At 41.8% G+C, this 23,332-nt stretch overlaps 1 protein-coding gene across 3 annotated transcripts in view; it reads left to right on the forward strand.

The window, feature by feature from the left end:
* Positions 1–23,332, forward strand: part of ACSL5 (acyl-CoA synthetase long chain family member 5) — a 53,799-nt gene that overhangs the window by 16,130 nt on the left and 14,337 nt on the right. For 2 of the 3 annotated variants that reach the window (XM_054503156.2, XM_054503154.2), the window contains exons 2-12: positions 4,410–4,594; positions 8,076–8,184; positions 13,982–14,046; positions 14,176–14,277; positions 17,874–17,973; positions 18,965–19,143; positions 19,915–19,947; positions 20,036–20,087; positions 20,908–20,981; positions 21,360–21,437; positions 22,633–22,767. In XM_054503156.2, the coding sequence (XP_054359131.1) occupies positions 4,439–4,594; positions 8,076–8,184; positions 13,982–14,046; positions 14,176–14,277; positions 17,874–17,973; positions 18,965–19,143; positions 19,915–19,947; positions 20,036–20,087; positions 20,908–20,981; positions 21,360–21,437; positions 22,633–22,767 (1,083 nt within the window). In that variant the 5' untranslated portion in view covers positions 4,410–4,438. Of the gene's footprint in view, positions 1–2,680; positions 2,877–4,409; positions 4,595–8,075; positions 8,185–13,981; positions 14,047–14,175; positions 14,278–17,873; positions 17,974–18,964; positions 19,144–19,914; positions 19,948–20,035; positions 20,088–20,907; positions 20,982–21,359; positions 21,438–22,632; positions 22,768–23,332 lie in introns of those variants that run through there. The other variant, XM_054503155.2, reaches the window with a different exon arrangement.

The following is a 23,332-nucleotide window of genomic DNA, read 5'->3' on the forward strand; positions in this document are numbered from 1 at the left end:
TATTTAAACAGACAAACAAAGAGAAAGTAGCAGTGTTAGGGAGAATGGAAAGAAATTAGAATCCTCTTACATTGCTGGTTGGATATAAAATGGTGCAGCTACTGTGGAAAACAGTTTGGTGGTTCCTCAAAAAGTTAAATATAAAATTCGCATTGACTCAGCAGTTTCTCTCCTAGGTCTACACCCTAAAGAACTGGAAAAAGATATTCAAACAAAAACTGTATAGAAATGCTCATAATAGCTCTGTTCACAATATCAAAAGTAGAAACAACCCAAATATTCATCAACTGGTAGATAGATAGATAGATAGATAGATAGAGTGTAGTCTATCCATACAATGGGATAACATTGAGCCATAAAAAGAAACGAAGTACAGACATACTACCCCATCAATGAATCTTAAAAATTATACTATGGAAAAGAAGTCAGACACAAAAAGTCACATATATGGTTTCATTTATATGAAATATTTAGAATACAGAAATCCACAGCAACAGAAAGCAGCCTAGTCCTTTCTCTAGAGGCTGGGCATTGAAGAGAATGGGAAATGACTGTTAATGGGTTCAGGGTTTCGTATTTTATGGTGATGAAATTGTTTTGGAACTAAATAGACGTAATGGTTGCACAACATTGTGAATGTACTAAATACTGCCCGATTGTACATTTTAAAGTGGTTAATTCTACATTATGTAAATTGTATCTCAATTTTTAAAAAAATTGAGGACGGGCCAGGTGCAGTGGCTCATGCCTGTAATCCCAGCACTTTGGGAGGCCAAGGCGGGCGGATCGCCTGAGGTCAGGAGTTTGAGACCAGACTGGCCAACATGGTGAAACCGTCATCTCTACTAAAAATGCAAAAAATTAGTTGCGCATGGTGGCAGGCACCTGCTACTCAGGAGGCTGAGGCAGGAGAATCACCTGAACCTGGGAGGCAGAGGTTGCAATCAGCTGAGATCATACCACTGCACTCCAGCCAGGCAACAGAGCCAGACTCTGCCTCAAAAAAAAAAAAAAAAAAAAAAAATTGAGGAAGGAACCTTGTGAAATTCTGTGCACCTCCTACTTGAGTTGGATACCTGGTCAGTGGTAGCAAACTAAGTAAGCTATTTCCATTGACAAATACAAATAAATCCTTCCTTCATTGTCTTCCTCAAATAAAATCCCTTGCCAATATAGGCAAGGTACTTTCATTCTCATGAAACTGTGGCTTTGAAATGTGTAAATATCTCCCTTGTTTGTAATGAAGTGGCCAGTCTCATTCTGTTTGTGGGCAATATGATTGAAGTCTGTCTCAAAGGAGTAGTCAAACATTAACAGACTGTGATCCAAATTAAACTATGAAATGTGTTCTTGTTTATCCCATGCCAGACTCTTAAAAACGGTTGTTAGTTAAAATTGAGGTTTCAAAAAATGCAGTCTTCTGGATTATCTAGGGAGGGGGCAGAATTCTGACAATCTGTGACCCATAGTATTGTTACTATGTGGTAACAATCACCTGAGATTGACAGCAGGTGCCCCCTTGAGACTGGCCATGGATTCTCTGTCCCTTTTCTCCCATATGTATTACCAGTCAGGTTATTCACTCTCCTTCCTGACCCCACCCCCATATCACCACAACTGAACAGAAATTCAATTTTTAGACCCTGATTCAAAGACATTGTTTGCAAAGTCTCCTATTAAAATATAAATGTGCCATCTGGAAGAAGAGGGCAGAAATCCTTAGTGCAACCATTTTTTTCCGTAGTCGAACAGGAGGGTGTTGGTAAGGATCTCTTAATTTGTGGGTGGGATTGAGGCAGAGGGAAAAAGCCCAGATAAAATATCACCAGTTTGGGGTGGTTGTGGTGGCTCACACCTGTAATCCGAGCACTTCGGGGAGGCCAATGTGGGAGGACCGCTTGAGCCCAGGAGTTTGAAACCAGCCTGGGCAGCATGCTGAGGCTGTGTCTTTACAAAAAATTAAAGAATTGGCCAGGCGTGGTGGCTCACGCCTATAATCCCAGCACTTTGGGAGGCCAAGGCAGGCGGACCACGAGGTCAGGAGATCGAGACCATCCTGGCCAACATAGTGAAACCCTGTCTCTACTAAAAATACAAAAAATTAGGCGGGCATGGTGGCGGGCGCCTGTAGTTCCAGCTACTTGGGAGGCTGAGGCAGGAGAATGGCGTGAACCTGGGAGGTGGAGCTTGCAGTGAGTCGAGATTGCACCACTGCACTCCAGCCTGGGTGACAGAGCGAGACTCTGTCTCAAAAAAAAAAAAAAAAAAAAAAAATTAAATTAAAGAATTAACTGGGTGTGGTGGCATACACCTGTAGTCCCAGTTACTCAGGAGCCTGAGGTGGGAGGTTCACTTGAGCCCACAAGGTTGAGGCTTCAGTGAGCCAGAATTGTGCCACTGCACTCCAACCTGGGCAACAGAGTAAGACCCTGTCTCAATATCCCAGCCTGAAGGGAGTGGCTGGTGGCAGACTGGATGGGAGAGCACAAAACAGGCACAGGTTTCTACTCCCCTTTGGTACTGCCACCTGCTTTTTCAATTTCATAATCTTCCCTGAGGCAGTCCCCCCTTCTCTGCCTGGGCTTTATGGCTAGTTTTTGAATGCTTTTGCCTCCTAGAGTGCCACCTCATCATACAAGTCCAGGTAAGGCTGAATTCCAAAAATCCCAACTCTCAGAATCCTGCCAGGTGGTCACAATAGCACCCTTGTTATTATGTAACCTAGCACCCATGGGACCTTGCTTTTATTTTTGTTTTGACTTATTTTTCTCCCCCTGAATGCAATATGGAAAGAACTAGGGAGTTGAGGACTATTATCCCAGTTTCTGGAAGTTCAGTTTTCTCCTCTAAAATGGAAAGGGACTCTCCAAAATCAGGTAATAACTAATCGAGGGGCAGAAAGATAGTAAGAGTGGCCCAGGGTTTCTTGTGACTATTCCTGCTCCCACACAAAATTCCTGCACCTTGTGGCGTTTCTCAGACTAGAGTGAAGTATGTTTCCCTTGTTAAAGAAGGTTCCGGGTGGCAGCTAATGGCAGCTGTCCAAAGCTCTAAGGGCAACTGTGATCTTGATCTGATCCAACTTTTAATTGAGCTTGCTTTGTTTTTTTGATTTTCCGTGGGCATGTGTGGCCTCATCTCTGAGCTATTGTTTCATCAGGCGTTGCAGTAAACTTTGAAGAATGCAAATTCTGAACTTCATTTGCTGTCACCTGGAAGGTGCTAGACAAATTCAGTCCCCTTGAACTCTGTGACTAGAACCTATAAGAAAAAATGAATTGTTGTTTTGTAGGTTTTCATAGAGAAGTAGCAATAGGGAATGATGGGTGAATTTGGACAATTCACTTTATCCCAAAGCGTCCACTTTCTCTTCTGTGAAATACTACTTTATAGTGTTGTTTGGCCTAAATTAAACAAACCATGCAAAAAGCCCAGCCCTGTGCCTGGCATATAGTAAGTGCTCATGTGTTTGCTGCTATTATATTCTCCTAATCCAGTTTGAAAGTTGTGAGGCAGCAACTTTCCAGGAAAAGATGGCTTCAGCAAGGATATGTTCCTAGGACCTACCCTAAAGTTAGTCTCTCCTATTAGAGTAGTTTGAAGCTGAACTTGGCTGAAAACTATAAGAAAGGCTGGGTTGGGGGAAGCCTTTGTTACTTTTAGTTTCTTGAGATCTCTTATTGACCTAACTCTTCAATGCTCACCACGTGTCATCCATTCTCCAGCACTGTTTCTGTGTACCTGACTGACAGTTTGCCTCATAGTAAAATGATTCCTCTGGGCTCCCTAGGCGAGAGGATGTTGGGCATAGCAAGTTGTAATGCTGTTGATCTCGGAAATCCTTCCGATGCTCCAAAAAATAAAGCAATGAGCAAGACATGTCTAGCCAGCAGGAAATATCCTTCATACAAAATGGTTAATTTCTAAAACCTGTGGCATCACCTTGACAGATCTCTTCTGTTTGGTTTATATGGGGGAAATCCAACTGGAAGAGTCCTTCCTGACCCTTGGTCTGCCTGGGCAGAGGAGGTACTGTCCTCTGACCATCAGGTTATGTTGGGTCTAGCAGGCTGCCTTCTTCCAGGCTTTGTGCACCAACATTAAAAAGGCAGCCATTTCTCAAAATTGTTTGGGAAATGATTAACTTGTTTCCTTTGATCCTCCCTGCTCTGTGTGAGGACAGTCAAGTAGCAGGGGTGGAGAATGTGTTCTATTATTTTCAACAGTGCTAAGTAAACACTGGGAGAAATTCTGCTACTAGAGAGGTACAACTATATTTGAGGGTTTGAAGGCGCGCGCGTGCGCGCGCATGTGTGTGTGTGTGTCCTTCTGTAAACATAGAGCTATTGAGTACAAAAATATGACCATTTCCTCTAAATTTTCTTTCCCCTGTTTTTTTTTTTTTTAAGGTCTGAATTTCCTGCTGCTGTTCACAAAGATGCTTTTTATCTTTAACTTTTTGTTTTCCCCACTTCCGACCCCGGCGTTGATCTGCATCCTGACGTTTGGAGCTGCCATCTTCTTGTGGCTGATCACCAGACCTCAACCCGTCTTACCTCTTTTTGACCTGAACAATCAGTCTGTGGGAATTGAGGTAATTTACCAGTTATCCTTTTAGTTTGTCAACCTTCCTCAAACTCAAACTGTAACTCCAAACCTAGGGATAACTCATGAAGGGGATTGGGTGCGGCATGGGAAAGTAAAGCTTTCATGGTACCAATCAACAGGCAATATACAAATTTAAACTTCTATTACTGGCACATTTTCTTTTGTAATAAGGAAGGTTGTATGATGTCAGTAATCTAGATTGGAGTTGGCAAATTATAGCCATGAACAAAATCCCTCTTTTTTTTGTGCATCTGGCAAGTAAAGAATAGTTTTTACCTTTTTTAAGGGATGAGTTAAAAACAAAAATGGGAAAGATGAGGCATGTCCCACAAAGCCTAAAGTGTTTGCTAGCTAGCCCTTTACAAAAGTGGTTTGACAACCCATGATCTAAATAATAGCATCAGAACTTTGGGCACAGGAGAACATTTTCATCGAGATACCCAGTGTCTGAGAACAATTAAGCCATTTCCTCCAGTTAAATTCTAGTTTGAGTTAAATTTATTTTTCTTAAAACTATAAAAATTGAACTAGGCTCACTCCTCTGACTTTCAGCAAATTCCCCAGCTTCCTGTATCTATGAGCAAATTGAAAGTTCCAAGAATGTTCTCTTCCTTTATCCTTCCTTCTGCGCCCATGAATATCTTCATCTGTTTTCATCTTCTACCCTCTTCAGAGAAAAAAGCATTCCTGTTCCTTCACAAGGCTAACTTCTTCTGTTCTTTTTACAGGATAGAGGGAATCTTACTCCAAGCTACCTCTACTCTCCAGCTCCTCTCCCACCTGTGGGTACATCTGCATGTTCAATGTCTTCATTGACATCTTCCCGTCCTGCTGCATTCCACCACCACCTCTCACACCTTTCCTTTCCCACCAGAGTTCTTTGAGAGTAGTTTGATTATTGATTTCCTCTTCTGAACTTCAACCCACTGAGATCTGACCTTTTACCACTACCATCTCCTCCAAAGTGCTCTGAATCACTCATAACCTAGCTTCTAAATTCAATGACTTCTCTTTCAGCTTTCCTCTCAACTGACTTGAGACTTCTTTCTTGAAACTCCTCCTTTTGCCTTTTATAATATCCTTCCATGGGATTTCCTCCTAATTTCAAAACAATCTTTCTTTGTCACTTTGGTTCTTTCCTCTCTTCATACTAGGGTTTTATTCTCAGCATCTCTTGAATCCTCTGCAGCAGGGGTTGGCAAACATATGCTGTAAAGGCCAGGCAGTAAATGGTATAGAATTTGCAGACCACATGGGCTCTTTTGCAACGACTCAATGCTGCTGTTGTAGAATAAGAGTACAGTACCAGACAACATGTAAACAAATGAGCATGACTGTGTTCCAATAAAAGTTTACTTATAAAGGCAGGTGGCAGGCCAGATTCAGCCTGCAGATTATAGTCTGCCAAACCCTCATCTAAATTCTCACAGCTAAGAAAATACCTCCTCTTTTATGACTTGAAAATGTGCCTCAGTCTGTGACACTGAAATCTGATTTTCTATTCTGACCTCAGTGATGCTTAAGTAACTTAAGCTCTCCAGGTCTCTTTATGCATGTTTTCTCCCTTCACACACACACACACACACACACACACACACACACACACACAACCCTCCTTTCCTATTCTATTTCAGTTAAATATATCTCTTCTTACCCAGTTGCCAAAGTTAATAGTCTGAAACATCTCGGATTCTTCCTTCTTCCTTGTACTAGGCACTTAAACAGACAGCAAGATCCTGTCTTCCTTCACTAGACAAGGAACTTTATTTTTGCTATTTTCTGTCTTAATGTGATAGCCCATGGAAATTTTCCCTGATGTCCTAGACTAAGTCAGATCTCTTGTTACATCTTCGTGTGTTTTCCTGTACTTTTATAGCTCTCACTTTGGATACTAATTTACATTGTTGAATGCTTATTTAATTGTTTCCTGTTCTTCTCTACACAAAACTTCATGAGAGTTGGACCACTGGACCACACCCACAGCACCTGTTGTAGTTCCAGGGTCCATCCCAGGGCCCTGATCCTGTAGCTCCAGCTGACATTTCAGATAGATTCCTAGCTACTTCCTTTTTCTTTCTTTTTTTTTTTCTTAGAGGAAGTCTCGCTCTTGTCCCCCAGGTTGGAGTGCAAATGGTGTGATCTTGGCTCACTGCAACCTCCGCTTCCCAGGTTCAAGCAATTCTCCTGCCTCAGCCTCTTGAGTAGCTGGGATTACAGGTGCCTGCCACCACACCCAGCTAATTTTTGTATTTTTAACAGAGAGGGGGTTTCACCATGTTGGCCAGGTTGATCTCGAACTCCTGACCTCAGATGATCCACCTGCCTTGGCCTCTCAAAGTGCTGAAATTACAGGCGTGAGCCACAGCGCCCAGCCAGCTAACCCCTTTTTCTTGAATACGCCGTCCTCTAGCTGCCCACCCAACTCTGCGCTGTGTTTTCTTACCTCCATGCCTTTGCTCAGGCTGTTCCTCCACTCTGGAATTTTCTTTTTTCTCCTTTACCCTACCCAAGTCATATCTTTTGCCAAATGCCTACTTGTCTTCGAAGTCTGTATTGAAATACCATTTTTTCTCTGTAATCTTTCTGCTTAATACAGAACTGGTTGCTTCATTTCCACCACCAATCCATTTCCTCCAAATTCATTATAGCATGTACATCATGGTATTATATTTGCATTTTTTCCTTATGACCTACTCATACTCCAACAACCCTAGTGTGTGAGGTGCTTAAGGGCAGCTATTTTGTCTTAACTCACATCTACAGTATGTACAGAGTACCTAGAACACATAGTATGCATTCAGTAGAAGTTTAAACTCGATAAGATAAAAAAGATATAAAACTATACATATCATCTCTCCTCCATATACTTACACAGATGGATGCCAGGAGGGTTACCAAAAACATAACAGTGGCAATCTCTGGGTGGGATTACAGATCCACTTTTCTTAAGCCTTTATTACACTTTTGTATTTTCTTTTTTTTTTTTTCTGAGACGGAGTCTCGCTCCGTTGCCCAGGCTGGAGTGCAGTGGCACGATCTTGCCTCACTGCAACCTCCGCCTCCCCGGTTCAAGCAATTCTCCTGTCTCAACCTCCCAAGTAGTTGGGACTACAGGCATCTGCCACCATGCCTGGCTAATTTTTGTATTTTTAGTAGAAACGGGGTTTCACCCTGTTGGTCAGGCTGGTCTCGAACTCCTGACCTCAGGTGATCCACCCGCCTCGGCCTCCCAAAGTGCTGGGATTATAGGCGTGAGCCACCGAGCCCAGCTACTTTCCTATTTTCTAAAATGTCTACGATGTAAACATACTATGATTTGCAGATTTTTAAAAATCAATTGACTAGCAAAGAGAACATTCCCGTGACCTCAAAATCAGCATTTATGGTCTCTTTAATTCAATTCATAAAGGTTTTGGAAAGAGTGAGGGGAGACTTGGACTTGGCCTAAACTTGGTCTTGTGTCTTAGGGAGGAGCGCGGAAGGGTGTTTCCCAGAAGAACAATGACCTAACAAGTTGCTGCTTCTCAGATGCCAAGACTATCTATGAGGTTTTCCAAAGAGGACTCACTGTGTCTGGTAAGCCTGGTGGTCTGTCCTTCCCTGAAGACAAGGTGGGGTCTGTGGCCCATCTCTCTTTCTCTGTCTCACTTCTAAAACCCCAGCTATTTAGATGCAGTGATCCAAGTAGAATTGCAACATGCAAAATAGAGGCGGCATTAGAACACAGTATTAGGATGGGTGTTGGAACCAGTGTCAGACGGACTTAGGTTTGAAACCTGGTTCTTCCATTTCCAGCTTCATAACCTTGTGCAAACCACTCTTCTTCTCTGAATCTGTTTCTCAACACAAGAAGAACGTCCCTGCCAAAACTGTTGTTAAAGGGCCAAGGAGATAATAATATAGGGCAGTATCTTTAACTCACTAGTACCTCATATTTGTTTAGAAACATGCCTTTCATTAATGTAATTCCCTGCATTTACAGATACACAGTCTGAGCCAGGACTAGCAGTCCAGGACTCCTGATGTCTTACCTTGTCCTTAACTCTGATACCATCCTACTGACCAAAGTTAGCACTTCTTTGGACTTTTTTAGAGACTACCAAATGGGCTTTGACACGTTCATTTGGAATACATCAAGCCTTAATATTTATATCTTATATTATTGAATGTAATGCCTGGCACACACACGTTTACTTTTAAAAGCTACTGGCTTATAGCTCTTTCTGTGCCTTTGGTCTTTTGGGTGACATTCTGGCCGTGTAACTTTTATCCGTCCCTTGACTTCTGCATGTTAACTAAGACTAAGAGCATATTCATAGCCAACTCCTGTCAAGTGTTAACTATACAACAGCTACTGCACATATATTACTTCATCTTCCCTAAACCATAGAGAGTAGTTACTATCACTGCCATTTTTAAAGATGAGGACCCAGACTCACAGCTTCAAGACCATTACCAAGGTCATAGAACTAGAAAATGTCAGAGCTGATAGGAAAATCTAAGTGTGTCTGTTTGACTAGGTTGTTCTATTTTAGGTTAGCTCTTAAGTGTTTTATAAAAGTAGTTACTCCTCCAGACAATGAAAGATTTATTGTCAAGAAAACATCTATCTGAAGACTCCGATGGGGCCTGTACTTAGTATATCTGGCTCCAAATCAGCATTTACTTATAGACTTCATGCAAATAACAAATAAAAACAAACCAAACATCAGTTTCTTTACTTCTCTGGCAATTTAAGATAGTATATGTCTAACACAGTATAAATTCCTTTGGGATTTTTTTCTTTTTTTTTCAGAGACAGGATCTTGCTCTGTCACCCAGGCTAGAGTGCAGTGGTGTGATGGAATATAGCTCACTACAACTTCAAACTCTTGGACTCAAGCAATCCTCTCACCTCAGCTTCCCAAGTAGCTAGGACTACAGGCATGTGCTGCCACACCTGGCTAATTTTTGTTTTTTTCCTTTTTTTTTTTTTTTTTTTTTTTTGAGATGGAGTCTCGCTCTGTTGCCCAGGCTGCAGTGCAGTGGCACAATCTCGGCTCACTGCAACCTCTGCCTCCCAGGTTCAAGCAATTCTCTGCCTCAGCCTCCCAGGTAACTGGGATTACAGGCACCTGCCACCATGCTTGGCTGATTTTTGTATTTTTAGTAGAGATGGGGTTTCACCATCTTGGCCAGGCTGGTCCTGAACTCCTGACCTTTTGATCCACCCGCCTTGACCTCCCAAAGTGCTTGGATTACAGGTATGAGCCACTGCCTGGCCTACACCTGGTTAATTTTTTAATTTTTTGTAGAGACAAGGTCTCACGATGTTGTCCAAGCTATTCTCAAACTGACTTCAAGAGATAACCCCCTCCCCGACTCCAGCCTCCCAAAGTACTGGGATTACAAGAGTGGGCCACTATGCCCAGCTCTAGTGATTTTCTGTTTTTAGAAGTTTTCTTTATTGTGGATGTGTTGTCATTGTGACTAAAACAAGCCATTTAGCATGTGATATGTGGCACATGAGATATATAATTTAGGATTTTTTAAAAAAATACTGAATCCTAAAGCAATACCGTTAAAATTGCTTCCTATGGAAGCAAGCGTGAGAAATCTTGTGTGGCTACTTACATAGAAAAATGATAGCCAGACATGGTGGTGGTGTCTGTAATCCCAGCTACTTGGGAGGCTGAGGCAGGAGAATCACTTGAACCTGGGAAGTGGAGGTTGCAGTGAGCCGAGATCGCGCCACTGCACTTCAGCCTGGGCGACAGAGGGATACTCAGTCTCAAAAAAAGAAAAAAAGAAAAATGACACTTCTGGTCCTATCTGGGGTTGAATACATTAGCCTTAGCTAGTAGTTTGTTTATCTTGAGACTCACTTGGGGCTATTGTTTAAAATATATATCTTCTGGTTACACCTTAGGTTCACTGAATTAAATTTCCAGATAATGAGACCTAAAAATCCTCAGGAAGCTTTGTATTTTTAGCAACACTTCCAGGGGATTCTGTATACCAGAGTTGGAATTCTACTTAGTTTAGAGGGACAACTTTGCCAAGAATTTGTTAATGGATGGGCTCTTTGTAGATGGCCACAGCTTAGTACAGAACAGGTCTGAGTTGACTAAGTTAATGAAAGGCTAGGCTGTTGCCTGGTCAGGCATTTGGCTAGTAGGCTGAAGCTGATCAAGTCACAGAGTTTAATGAGACCTGAGTTGTTGCCCCTTTGGGCTAATTATTTGACTTATTCCTTAGACACCAGCCTCTGCTAGCATTTTTATCAATCAAGAGGTGATAAGATGCAGTATAATTCCTTCCTGGAACTCCTTTCTTTCTTTCTTTGTTTTTCTTTCTTTCCTCTTCTTTCTTTCCTTCTTTCTTTCCTTTTCTTTCTTTCTTTTCCTTCTTTCTTTCTTTCTTTCTTTCTTTCCTTCTTTCCTTCCTCCCACCTTCTCTTTCTTTCTCTCTCTCTCTCTCTCCTTCTTTCTTTCTTCAGGGTCTGGCTCTGTTGCCCAGGCTGGAGTGCAGTGGCATGATCTAAGCTCACTGCAACCTCCACCTCCTGGGCTCAAGCCATTCTTCCACCTCAGTCTCCCAAGTAGCTGGGACTACAGGCTCATGCCACCACCACCCATGGCTAATTTTTTATATTTTTTATAGAGATGGAGTTTTGCCATGTTGCCCAGGCTGGTCTTGAACTCTTGAGCTCAAGTGATCTGCCAACCTCTGCCTCCCAAAGTGCTGGGATTACAGGCATGAGCCACTGTGCCCAGCCCCCAGTATACTTTCTTAGACATTCATCAGCTCTACCACTTGCTGAGTGAGCTTGACCAAGCTGTCTCAGTCCTTCATAATTCTTGGTACAATGCAAATGATAATAGCTGGGAAGATGAGTTAATGTGCCTCTCATGGACTAAGCATTTAATAAATGGTAGCTATCATTAGTGATTAATGTTAGTACAAATGATCTCATTGGTAGACCACCCAAGACACACATCCTGGGGGAACAAGTGGCTTCCACTCTGACAAAGCCATGCTTCAGGGAAAGTTAGTCTGAGATGTTACTTCTTAGGCTTTCATGGAGCTGTTTCAATTGGAAGCAAAAGTACTAACGTTTTCTGTACACAGCCTCCTCATTCATTTTTATATCTCTTTAATCAAAGTGGGTATCTCTTTCCTGCTTTCCTTCCTTTTTTTTTCCATCTCTTAGTCTAGAAGTCAACTTACTTGCCTCCGAATTCCTAGTAACTCTCTTTCTGAATAATTCCTTTTGGCAAGACCTGAATTCCTCTTAGCAGTTTGGCTAGATCCTCTCTATACATTTTGCTGCCCTTCTACTTGTCTACTTCTAACAGCCTCCTTCTGGCTTAGACGTGAGGGCTTCTAAGCCACTTAGTGTGTTCTTCAGCCTTATATCACTACTTCCCTGACTTAGCTTTAAAAGCTGAGATGCCATTTATTCTTGTAAATGGATGTTCCCAAACTTATTTGAAGTAAGGCTGAGTAGTTTAGATGTTCCGAAGTTTATTCTTTTATTGTCAAATGCAAGATGTCAATTGGAAAAATACTGAAGATAAATGCATGAGTGTGTGCACACCTCTTTGTGTGTTTCCATGTTTTTTACAAGCATTGATATCTTAGAAGATACTCTCATACAAATGGGCAAAGTACATGAACAAACAAGTCATGAGAGTAAATAAAACCTAACAAGGAAAAAGGTCCCAATTTACTAGCTGTTAAAGAAACTTAGACTATAGTAATAACTTTTCAAACCTATCAAAGCTGAAAATATTTTTGTTTTGTTTTGTTTTGTTTTGAGACTGAGTTTTGCTCTTGTTGCCCAGGCTGGAGTGCAATGGCATGATCTCAACTCATCACAACTTCCGCCTCCTGGGTGAAGCAATTCTCCTGCCTCAGCCTCCCCAGTAGCTGGAATTACAGGCATGTGCCACTGCACCCAACTAATTTTGTATTTTTAGTAGAGACAGGGTTTCTCCATGTTGGGCAGGCTGGTCTTGAACTCCCAACCTCAGGTGATCTGCCTGCCTTGGCCTCCCAAAGTGCTGGGATTACAGGCATGAGCCACTGTGCCCAGCCTTGAAGACAGTTTTTAAAGACACTATTTAGCGGTCTATGAGAGTGTGTTAAAACTTGATATGATAGGAGAAAAGTGAATTGTCACCTCTGCTCAAGTAAGCAGTATGGTCTAGGTATCAAAAGCCTGACTGTTCTGAGCCCCCATTCCCTTCCCTTATTATATTTTAGGGGCTCTATTCTAAGGAAATGTTCTAAATTTAAAAGGATCAATTTGAAAATATTTAGCATAATTTAAAGTGTCAAACTTGAAAACAATCTAAATACCCACAATGAAATAAAGTCAACTACATTAGAACCCTTCATCGACTGGCCATTGAAACCACTACAGAGAAGAAATAATGACATGAAAATACTTAGGTCAGATTGGGAGAGGAAGCAAGGTATCAAAGTATTACATTCATTCTATACATGGGGAATGAACATAACTGTCAAACTATGCAAAATATCAGTGTTAATAATGGTATTGAAAGCCTAGCCTTTCATTAACTGAGTCAACTCAGACCTGTTCTGTACTAAGCTGTGGCCATCTACAAAGAGCCCATCCATTAACAAATTCTCGGCAAAGTTGTCCCTCTAAACTAAGTAGAATTCCAACTCTGGTATACAGAATCCCCTGGAAGTGTTGCTAAAAATACAAAGCTTCCTGAGGATTTTTAGGTCTCATTATCTGGAAATTTAATTCAGTGAACCTAAGGTGTAACCAGAAGATATATATTTTAAACAATAGCTCCAAGTGAGTCTCAAGATAAACAAACTACTAGCTAAGGCTAATGTATTCAACCCCAGATAGGACCAGAAGTGTCATTTTTCTTTTTTTCTTTTTTTGAGACTGAGTATCCCTCTGTCGCCCAGGCTGATGAGATTGATGATTCATATTTTAACTTTTTTATATCTTTATGAGCATAGTTTTTATTGTAGGGAAGTTCAATACAAGATTGTTCAATACAGGCTGTTTGTGTTTACTTGTAGGCTTTTACTTGGTCACGTTTTGTGGGCTAACCCCATATGGATGGCTTTCTCTGAATGTCTACATTATCATGGAGGTTACATATTCAACACTGAACCACTCCTGTTTTGTGTAGCATTTCCTAAATGTTTCAAGTATAGTTTATAGGACTCTTCATTTTTGAGAACTCAGTGCTTTCCGACTTTGAATTTCCTGGACATATAAGAGAAGCTCAAATCCTTGTTGGACTTATCCTTTGTGTCTTGCCCCTTCTTAATCTCCTTTTAGCTTCCTTGGTCCAGAGAATTTGCGACTGGAGTTGATTTTCTTTTAATATTATGTTTTTAGACAATGGGCCCTGCTTGGGATATAGAAAACCAAACCAGCCCTACAGATGGCTATCTTACAAACAAGTAAGTTGAGTCCATGTTTTTAGACAGATTCTTTCTAACATAGTATTCTGAACTACAGGATACGCTATTGGTCAGTTTTTGGTCTTGACCTCTTCTCTCTCTCTCTCACCCCATCTCTCTTTTTTGTAGGTGTCTGATAGAGCAGAGTACCTGGGTTCCTGTCTCTTGCATAAAGGATATAAATCATCACCAGACCAGTTTGTCGGCATCTTTGCTCAGAATAGGCCAGAGGTAACTATGTTGAAGCTAACTAAAGGAAATGAGTCAGGGTTAAGTTTAAAAACTTCAAATGCTATTCCCCGTCCAGCATTCCAACACTTGTTAATGCCTTACCAAAACTATTGTTAAAATTTTCTAATGCTTATTCTGCTTGAAAGAGTTACCACTCAGAACCTATTTAATTTCTGGTTAAGTGTCTGGCACTCTCACCTAGGTGTTTGGACTTCTCTTGTTTCCCAGCCTATCATGCGTTATTTGAAGTCAGTCTGATTGTTACATGAGGAAAATAAGGAAGCTAGGAGGGACCACCAAATAAGATCTTGAAGACATTGTGGAAAGTATGTATTAGTATTAGAACTGAAACTTCCAATTTATACTTGAACTAATAAATTCAGCCATTCATTGCTACTGAGTCTGGCCATAGCCATCTTTCCACAGTGAGTTGGAAGCAGATTTTAGACAGTAAGATGACAGAATCAAGCTTATCTCCAAGTTTCGGTTAAGTCATTAGGCGCATTATCCCCAGAGGAAGTCTTTTTGTGCTTCAAACGCTCCCTAGAAATGCAGCATATGATACATATAGCATACAAAATCTGTGTTAACTGTCTGTGTTATCAGCAAGGCTTCCAGTCAACAGAAGCCACTAGTAGTTAAGTTTTGGGGGAGTTAAGTTCTATGTGGATCGTGTTGCAAGTTCACAAACTGTAAGTCCCAGTTCTAATGCTAATACAAATATAAAAATATTCGCCTATATTTTTAGGTGAATCTACATACTCCATTCTTGTCACAGTCAGCCTCAATAGAAAAAGGTTCCCTTGACTCTAGTTTAGGAACTTAACACCTAATCTGATACAGTTAATCCTTGAACAACATGGGGGTTAGGACCACTGCCTATTCAGTAAAAAGATCCACAGATAATTCCCCCAAAACTTAACTACTAATAGCCTTCCTTGCTGATAATATAGATAGTTGATTAACACATATTTTTGTATGTTGTATGTATTGTATACTGCTTTCTTACAATATAGTAAGCTAGAGAAACGAAAATGTCATTAAGAAAATGATAAGGAAGAGAAAATGTATATACTATTCATTAGGTGGAAATGGATCATTATAAAGGTCTTCATCTGAGTCATCTTTACCTTGATTAGGTTGAGGAGGAGGGAGAAGAGAGGTTGGTCTTGCTGTGTCAGACCTGGCAGAGGTGGAAGAGGTAGAGGAGGTGGAAAGGGAGGCAGGAAATTTAGGCACCCTCAATGTAACTTCCATTGAAAAAAAAAAATCCACAAGCAGGCCCTCACAGTTCAAACCCATGTGTTCAAGGAGCAACTATATATTAGTCTGCTAGGACTGCCATAATCTAATACACAGACCATGTGGCTTAAACGACAGAAATTTATTTTCTCACAGTTCTGGAGTCTAGGAATCCAAGATCAGAGTGTCAGCAGGTTTAGCTTCTCCCGAGGCCTCTCTCCTTGACTTGTAGACAGCCACTTTTTCATTTTGTCTTCACACGGACTTTTCTCTGTGCACATGTATCCCTCATGTCCGTTCTTCTTCATAGAAGGAAGGGATTAGGACCCCACACTTAAAACTTCATTTAACTTTAATTACTTATTTAAAAGCCCTATCTCATATACTGTCACATTGGGGATTAGGGTTTCAACATGAATTTGGGTTGGGCCAGAGGAGGGGTGACAGGGAGACAGGATTCAGTCCATAACATCTACATTGATATTTAAGGCCCATCACTAGCAGATTCCTACCTACCTTTCCAGTTTTATTTCCTGTAGTTTTCAAGCTTGCTAATGTGTATCCACACAATGATGTCATGCTGTCTGTATTAGTTCGCTATCACACTGTTATGAAGAAATACCTGAGACTGGGTAATTTATAAAGCAAAGGGGTTTAATTGACTCACAGTTCTGCAGTGCTGGGGAGGCCTCAAGAAACTTACAATCATGGTGGAAGAGAAAGCAAACATGTCCTTCTTCACATGGTGGCAGGAAGGAAAAGAATGAGAGCAAAGGGGGTGGAGAGCCCCTTATGAAATCAGATCTCATGAGAACTCACTCACTGTCACGAGAACAATGTATTAGTCTGTTTTTATGCTGCTGATAAAGACAAACCTAAGACCTGGAAGAAGAGGAGGTTTAATTGGACTTACAGTTCCACATGGCGGTGAGGCCTCAGAATCATGGCAGGAGGCAAAAGGCACTTCTTACATCACAGAAGCAAGAGAAAATGAGGAAGAAGCAAAAAGTGGAAACCCCTGATAAACCCATCAGATCTCGTGAGACTTATTTACTATCACGAGAATAGCACAGGAAAGACCAGCACTCATGATTCAATTACCTCCCCATGGGTCCCTCCCACAACATGTGGGAATTCTGGGAGATACAATTCAAGTTGAGATTTTATTTTATTTATTTATTTATTTTTTGTGAGACGGAGTTTCACTCTGTCTCTAGGCTGGAGTACAGTGTGCCATCTCAGCTCACTGCAACCTCCACCTCCCGGGTTCAAGCAATTCTTCTGCCTCAGCCTCCCAAGTAGCTGGGATTACAGGCACATGCCACCACGCCCAGCTAATTTTTGTATTTTTAGTGGAGACCATGTTGGCCAGGATAGTCTCAATTTCTTGACCTCGTGATCTGCCCACCTCAGCCTCCCAAAGTGCTGGGATTACAGGCATGAGCCACTGCACCCAGCCTCAAGTTGAGATTTAAATGGATACGCAGCTAAACCATGTCGAACAGTATGAGGTAACCACCCCCATGATTCAATTACCTCCCACTGGTTTCCTCCCACGACACGTGGGGATTATGGGAACTACAATTCAAGATGAGATCTGGATGGGGACACAGCCAAACCATATCACTGTTCTTTGTTCATTCACTTCCTTCTTTTAATCTACCTCTACCTCCATAACCAAATCCTACTAGTCCTCTAAAGCCCTGCTCAGTTTTCATCAGTTTCCCACAAGCAGTCCCAAATAGCTTTGCCTCACCCTTGAAAGTGATCTCTGACACCCTAAGGCTCCTAATGCCTTCCATACCTCTTACAGATGGAACTTATCACTTATCTGGTCTACCTTTGTATTGCAGTTGTCTCTGTGCCTTTCTTATCTCCCTTATTTAATTGTACTTTATAGCAGTATTTGCAACTATCCCTATGGCCCCACAGTGATTTTTTTTTTTTTTTTACATAAAAGTCAACAAATAAGTAATCCCAGCACTTTGGGAGGCCCAGGCAGGCAGATAGGTTGAGCCTAGGAGTTTTATGCCAGAATGGGAAACATGGTGAAATCCTGTCTCTACAAAACATACAAAAATCAGCTTGACATAGTGATGTGTGCCTGTAGTTCCAGCTACTCGGGAGGCTGAGGTGGGAGGATTGCTTGATCCTGGAAGGTTGAGGCTGCAGTGAGCTATGATCACACCACTGCACTCCAGCCTGGGCAGCAGAGTGAGGCACTGTCTCAAAAAAAAAAAAAAAAAAGCAAAACAAAACAAGACAAAAAACCAGATAGCATTTGTTGGCTGAATGACTGAGCTAGTACTCTTCAGTGTGCCCTCCAGTCCTTACTTGAACTTCTCTCCATACAGTGGATCATCTCCGAATTGGCTTGTTACACATACTCCATGATAGCCGTACCTCTGTATGACACCTTGGGACCAGAAGCCATCGTACATATTGTCAACAAGGGTAAAATTTTGCTGTTACATTACAACTTGATTCTTTCTCAATGCTGAGTATTTCTTCAATTTCTGCTTTTTTGTTTATTTGTTTGTTTGTTTAAGCAAACTTGAAATGCCGTGGTCGGAAAATGTTCAAGGCTTTCTAGTTTTGTAGTACTTAGGATATAATTTTCAGGAAAGCTACAAAAAGCCCATGAAGCAGAGATACACACAGAAAGAAGTTTCAATGACATGCTTCAAGGTGACATGGTATGATGATACAGAGACAAGACTACTCACTCTGAACACACTAGATAAAAGCCCAGAGAGTGAGCTTAATTGACTTAATCACAGTAAAGCTACAGATTTAATTTCCTACCTTTGTAAATCCAAGTCAATACAGTTAACCAGCATGTACCAATGTCCATGGTGAGTCTGCAGAAAATAATTGTCATTGTTAGAGAAACAAGTCCAAATTTGATGGGCAAGTAACAGCCCTTTCACATATCCAACATGTTACCTTCTGTCGTGGGACTGGTAGACTAAGTGAGTAGGTCCATTTGCACAGTAAACATCATTTGAAACTTTAAACATGTATCAAAGCAAATGCTGAAATTTAGAACTGTAAAATACTTGTCAGCTAAAGATCTTATTTGCCCCCTCCTTTTTCTTCTATTCCCTACTATCCTCCTCAAAATAAAACACAGTGATAGAACCACACCTCAGTAACCTGTTTAGGTTATCTGAATGACTTCTTAAGCAGAAGGAATTCTGTGGTTCCTCTAGAAACTGTAAAATCTGCTGGCACAGTTCAAGAACATGACGTGCTTCTGTTTCAGTTAAGTTCATTTATCATCAAGGGAATGTTTCAGGTTGTATATTATAAACCTGATTTGCAGGTATAATCTCCTTTGGACACCTGTTAGCTTTGAAAACTTTTAAAACCTCTTCCTTCTTGCAAGGCAATCAGGTACTTAGCAGAGAGAGGGAATGACCTCTGGTTCTATTTTGGCTTTCAGCTGATATCACCATGGTGATCTGTGACACACCCGAAAAGGCATCGGTGCTGATAGGGAATGTAGAGAAAGGCTTCACCCCGACCCTGAAGGTGATCATCCTTATGGACCTCTTTGATGATGACCTGAAGCAAAGAGGGGAGAAGAGTGGAATTGAGATCTTATCCCTATACGATGCTGAGGTATGGATCTGAAATTTAGCTTGCAGCTCCAATGCTGGTCCAACACCTTGGGCAACTTGCAAGATACCTTCACAAGAGGACAGCGTTCTTGTTCTCCAGGGGTGCCACATGAGGAGTGAATTAGACTCATGCTGTGAAGATCTGAGAATAATTTCCACAAGACAACTTTGAAACTCATGCCAGGAGAGGACAAAGTTCTGTGGCCAGCTGCATGGACTTCTAAGTGGATAATATATAAATAGGAGTTTAGTAATAGTTAAAGGATGTGGCTCCTGGAGCCAGGCTGCTTGGGTTCACATGCCAGCTCCACATCTGTTAGTTAGGCAACCTTGGGCAATCTTATCTCCCTTCCCTCGGTCCGTAAAATGGTGATAAAAATAATCCCTACCTCACAGAGGTCTTGTAAAGAGTTAGCTTAATTCATATATGTAAATTTCTCAGGACAGTGATGGATATGTAATAAGCTCTGAAAATGTTAGCTGTTCATTTCTTTCAAAAAAGATTTAGTTAGGACTGAAACTTAAGAGTACAATGGGAAGTTTGAACATGCAATCTACCCTCTATAGGTAGATGATTTTCTAGAGAAATCTTATGCTCTTCCCCGGGGCTTCCATTGTTCCTGAATGTTGGCTTCTGGTCCTGATCCAGGTTGGAATTTTGCTTATATTCCCATAGAGATGTTCTCACGGGAAAGGGAGGGAGAGGGCCACATTTATCACAGTCTGTCCATCTCAACTAATGTCTTTCTTTCTTGGTTTTCCGTTCATATAGAACCTAGGCAAAGAGCACTTCAGAAAACCTGTGGTAAGTTTTTTTCTGCCTGAATTTGAGCCTTGCCATAGTCAACTCTCAAAGTTCATGGTGGAATAAGCCCTTGTGCTTCCTCCTCCAGCCTCCTAGCCCAGAAGACCTGAGCATCATCTGCTTCACCAGTGGGACCACAGGTCAGTGCCAATGAAACTGAACCTTAGACCCTTGGTCAGCCAAGAACATGGCTTCAATTCTTTGCCACTGGTAGGCTGGTAAATACTCCCTCTAAAGAGCCCTATCCTTAGGGGCTCACAGCTTAAGGCTTCTAAGTGTGAATTCCCAAATGGAAAAACATAAACATAAGTAAATACACTTCATTTAATATACTGGGAGGTGTTTACATTCAATATATTTCAGGGGTCTTAAAGATGATATCAGAAAATCCTTTCCCCTGCCCCCACCAACCCACCACTCTCTTGATTTGACGCCGCTGGAATGGTTTCATTCAATCAAGATAACTCAGTGATAGTTCTCCATAAAGGGCTTCAACCCCACCCTACATCCACCCATCTGTTAGAATGCTTAATAGTTTTTAATGTGGTCCATCATGGTCTACAGTTATATTCTTTCTAGTATGCCCAGTTTATAAGGTTTATGACCATATTACTAGATAATATTGGTAGATCTGGAATTCCAAACATATAAACAACACGAGACGTGGGGCAGAGGGAGAAGGAGGGTTAACTTGAATTTTTCTTTGCAGCTGTGCTTCTATCTGAAATCATGGCTGTGCTCTGCGTAGTAGTAGAAGGCCAAAGATGCATTCAGCAGTAGAATCTCCAGGGGCATTAATTATTCCTAAACAGAGGCATATACCGTCCACAAAAAGACACAGTGACAGGAAATGCTCTTGGCCTTCTGGAATAAAACCAATTGAATCTAGTTTCTTTCAAGGCCAAAGGCTACCTATTAGCTACATAAAGTATCTTTCTCTCCACCTCTTATTTCCTACAGGTGACCCCAAAGGAGCCATGATAACCCATCAAAATATTGTTTCAAATGCTGCTGCCTTTCTCAAATGTGTGGAGGTCAGTGGTCAGTTGAAAAAGAGGCTCTCATTAAAATGTGAATCTGTCATAAGATTTTTATTTTTGAGGTTAGAGCAGGCAGACACACATACACACACACACACACACACACACGTACACACACCTTAAAGGCCGGAGTGTGGACAAACACCAGCGTGTTCTTTGTCTAGAGGACTGTACATTTTCAAGCCTTGGTCTTTTAGGATCTCTGCAAATTTCTACACTATATGCAGTTCAAGGCATCTCAGATCTACACAGTGTACCGCCTATACAGCTGTCTGTGGTAGTCCTGGGAGGAGGTAGTTTTAAAATCTCCATTGGAAATGAAAGTTGGCATTAATCTCATGTTGCCTCCTCTTTCTTCCCTGGCCTACATAGGATACTTATGAGCCCACTCCTGATGATGTGGCCATATCCTACCTCCCTCTGGCTCATATGTTTGAGAGGATTGTACAGGTGAGTGTTCTGTGTTCCTAGCAGTACGTGGCAAGGGGGTCCTGACTTGCTATCACATGTTTATTCCAAAGGTAGCTACAAAGTATTTACTGTCCTTTCTCCGGTGTGAGAGGCGCAGGCAAGGAGTTGGCTCATGGGAGCCCTAATCATGGCATGGCCCCTCATTTCCTGCAGAGTCTTCCTCTGCTAAGTCTGCATGTGTCCAGGGAGGACAGTACTTGCTCCTGCCTTCATGGGGGTGTGTGAGTCTAGTGACATCACAGCTAGGAGCTTACTATCTATCTGCCCTTAATTCTGAGCTGACACAAGACATTGTCTTCTTTTTAAATTTTATTTTGGTTAGAATTTTTGAAAAGATCTAGGATTAGAGAAAAGGAAGTTCCCCACAGAGGATCAGGGAAGGAGCATTTGATCCACATAAGGTGTGAGGTGTCCCCCGTGGGGGTTTTTGCACCACGCCTGAGTGTGTAAGGTGGTGCCATCAGCATGGTGCACACCGGAGGAGGTCTGCTCTTCTGTGAGTGGACTCCAGGCTTTTCAGGCTATTTTGAGGCTGATTTGAGAACCAAGAGCCGTGTCAGCCTTTCAAAAATGCAGATAGTGTGATTGGAAAGTTCTCTCTCTGCTCCTCGCTACCCCCAAATGCCTCTTCAGCCAGCTCATGGTTGATGCCTAAAATGCCAAAATGCAAGATTCAGTTCTTTGGGCTAAAGTAATGATATCTGATTCATAAAAAATTGATTCTAAGAAACCTTAAAAAATATTTTAACATAATTTATGAAATTGGGATGGTCTTACGATTGAAGGCAGGTTCTGCTTTAATTGGCAGTGCTTTCTTAGTGCCACATAATGAATTGCATCTTACAAAGGATGATTATCTTAGACTGTCACACAGACCTGTGGTGGAGTCTGGGGGACCACACAGTCTCAATATCTGTCTTATCTGTCATGCCACCACAACAGAAATAAATGTCCATCCTTTCTTGGGAGAAGGCTCTCAGAGTCCTGAATTGGGAGGGAGGTGCTGTGCAAGAAAAGTGTCTGTGTGCCTCAGCCCACTTCCCAAATTCCTTCCAAGACAGGTCCCCACTGAAGGGGTTGTTTGCCTCAGCCCACTTCCTGAATTCCTTCCAAGACAGGTCCCCACTAAAGGGGTTGTTTGCCTCTAAGCTCTATAATTTGGTTTTGTTTTCAGGCTGTTGTGTACAGCTGTGGAGCCAGAATTGGATTCTTCCAAGGGGATATTCGGTTGCTGGCTGATGACATGAAGACTTTGAAGCCCACATTGTTTCCCGCGGTGCCTCGACTCCTTAACAGGATCTACGATAAGGTACTAACTTTCAGCTGAAGGGACTGTCTGTGACTTGGGCCTGCATGAAGGAACTCTGTACTACTGTGAGATTTACTCTACCTCTACCTCCACCCTCTACAAGTATCTACGTAAAGCTGTGTATAAATACAATCTCCGCCAGGTGCGGTGGCTCACTTCTGTGATCTCAGCACTTTGGGAGGCCAAGGCAGGCAGATTGCCTGAGGTCAGGCGTTCGAGACCAACCTGGCCAAAGTGGTGAAACCCTGTATCTACTAAAAATACAAAAATTAGCTGGACATGGTGGGGAGCACCTGTGATCTCAGCTACTCGGGAGGCTGAGGCAGGAGAATTGCTTGAACCTGGGAGGCGGAGGTTGCAGTGAGCCAAGATCATGCCAATGCACTCCAGCCTGGGCAACAGAGCAAGACTCCATCTCAAAAAATAAAATTAAATTAAAAAATGAAAAATAAATAAGTGCAATCCCCTTTTCCTTGGATAAGATGACTTGGACCTGATCTGAAGAAAGCTTGACTCAGAGACTTGGGGGGCCCCTCAGGGTTCAGCAGACATCTTGGGAAGTTGT

Source organism: Pongo pygmaeus, chromosome 8 (assembly GCF_028885625.2).
Source record: "Pongo pygmaeus isolate AG05252 chromosome 8, NHGRI_mPonPyg2-v2.0_pri, whole genome shotgun sequence".
Taxonomy (NCBI): domain Eukaryota; kingdom Metazoa; phylum Chordata; class Mammalia; order Primates; family Hominidae; genus Pongo; species Pongo pygmaeus.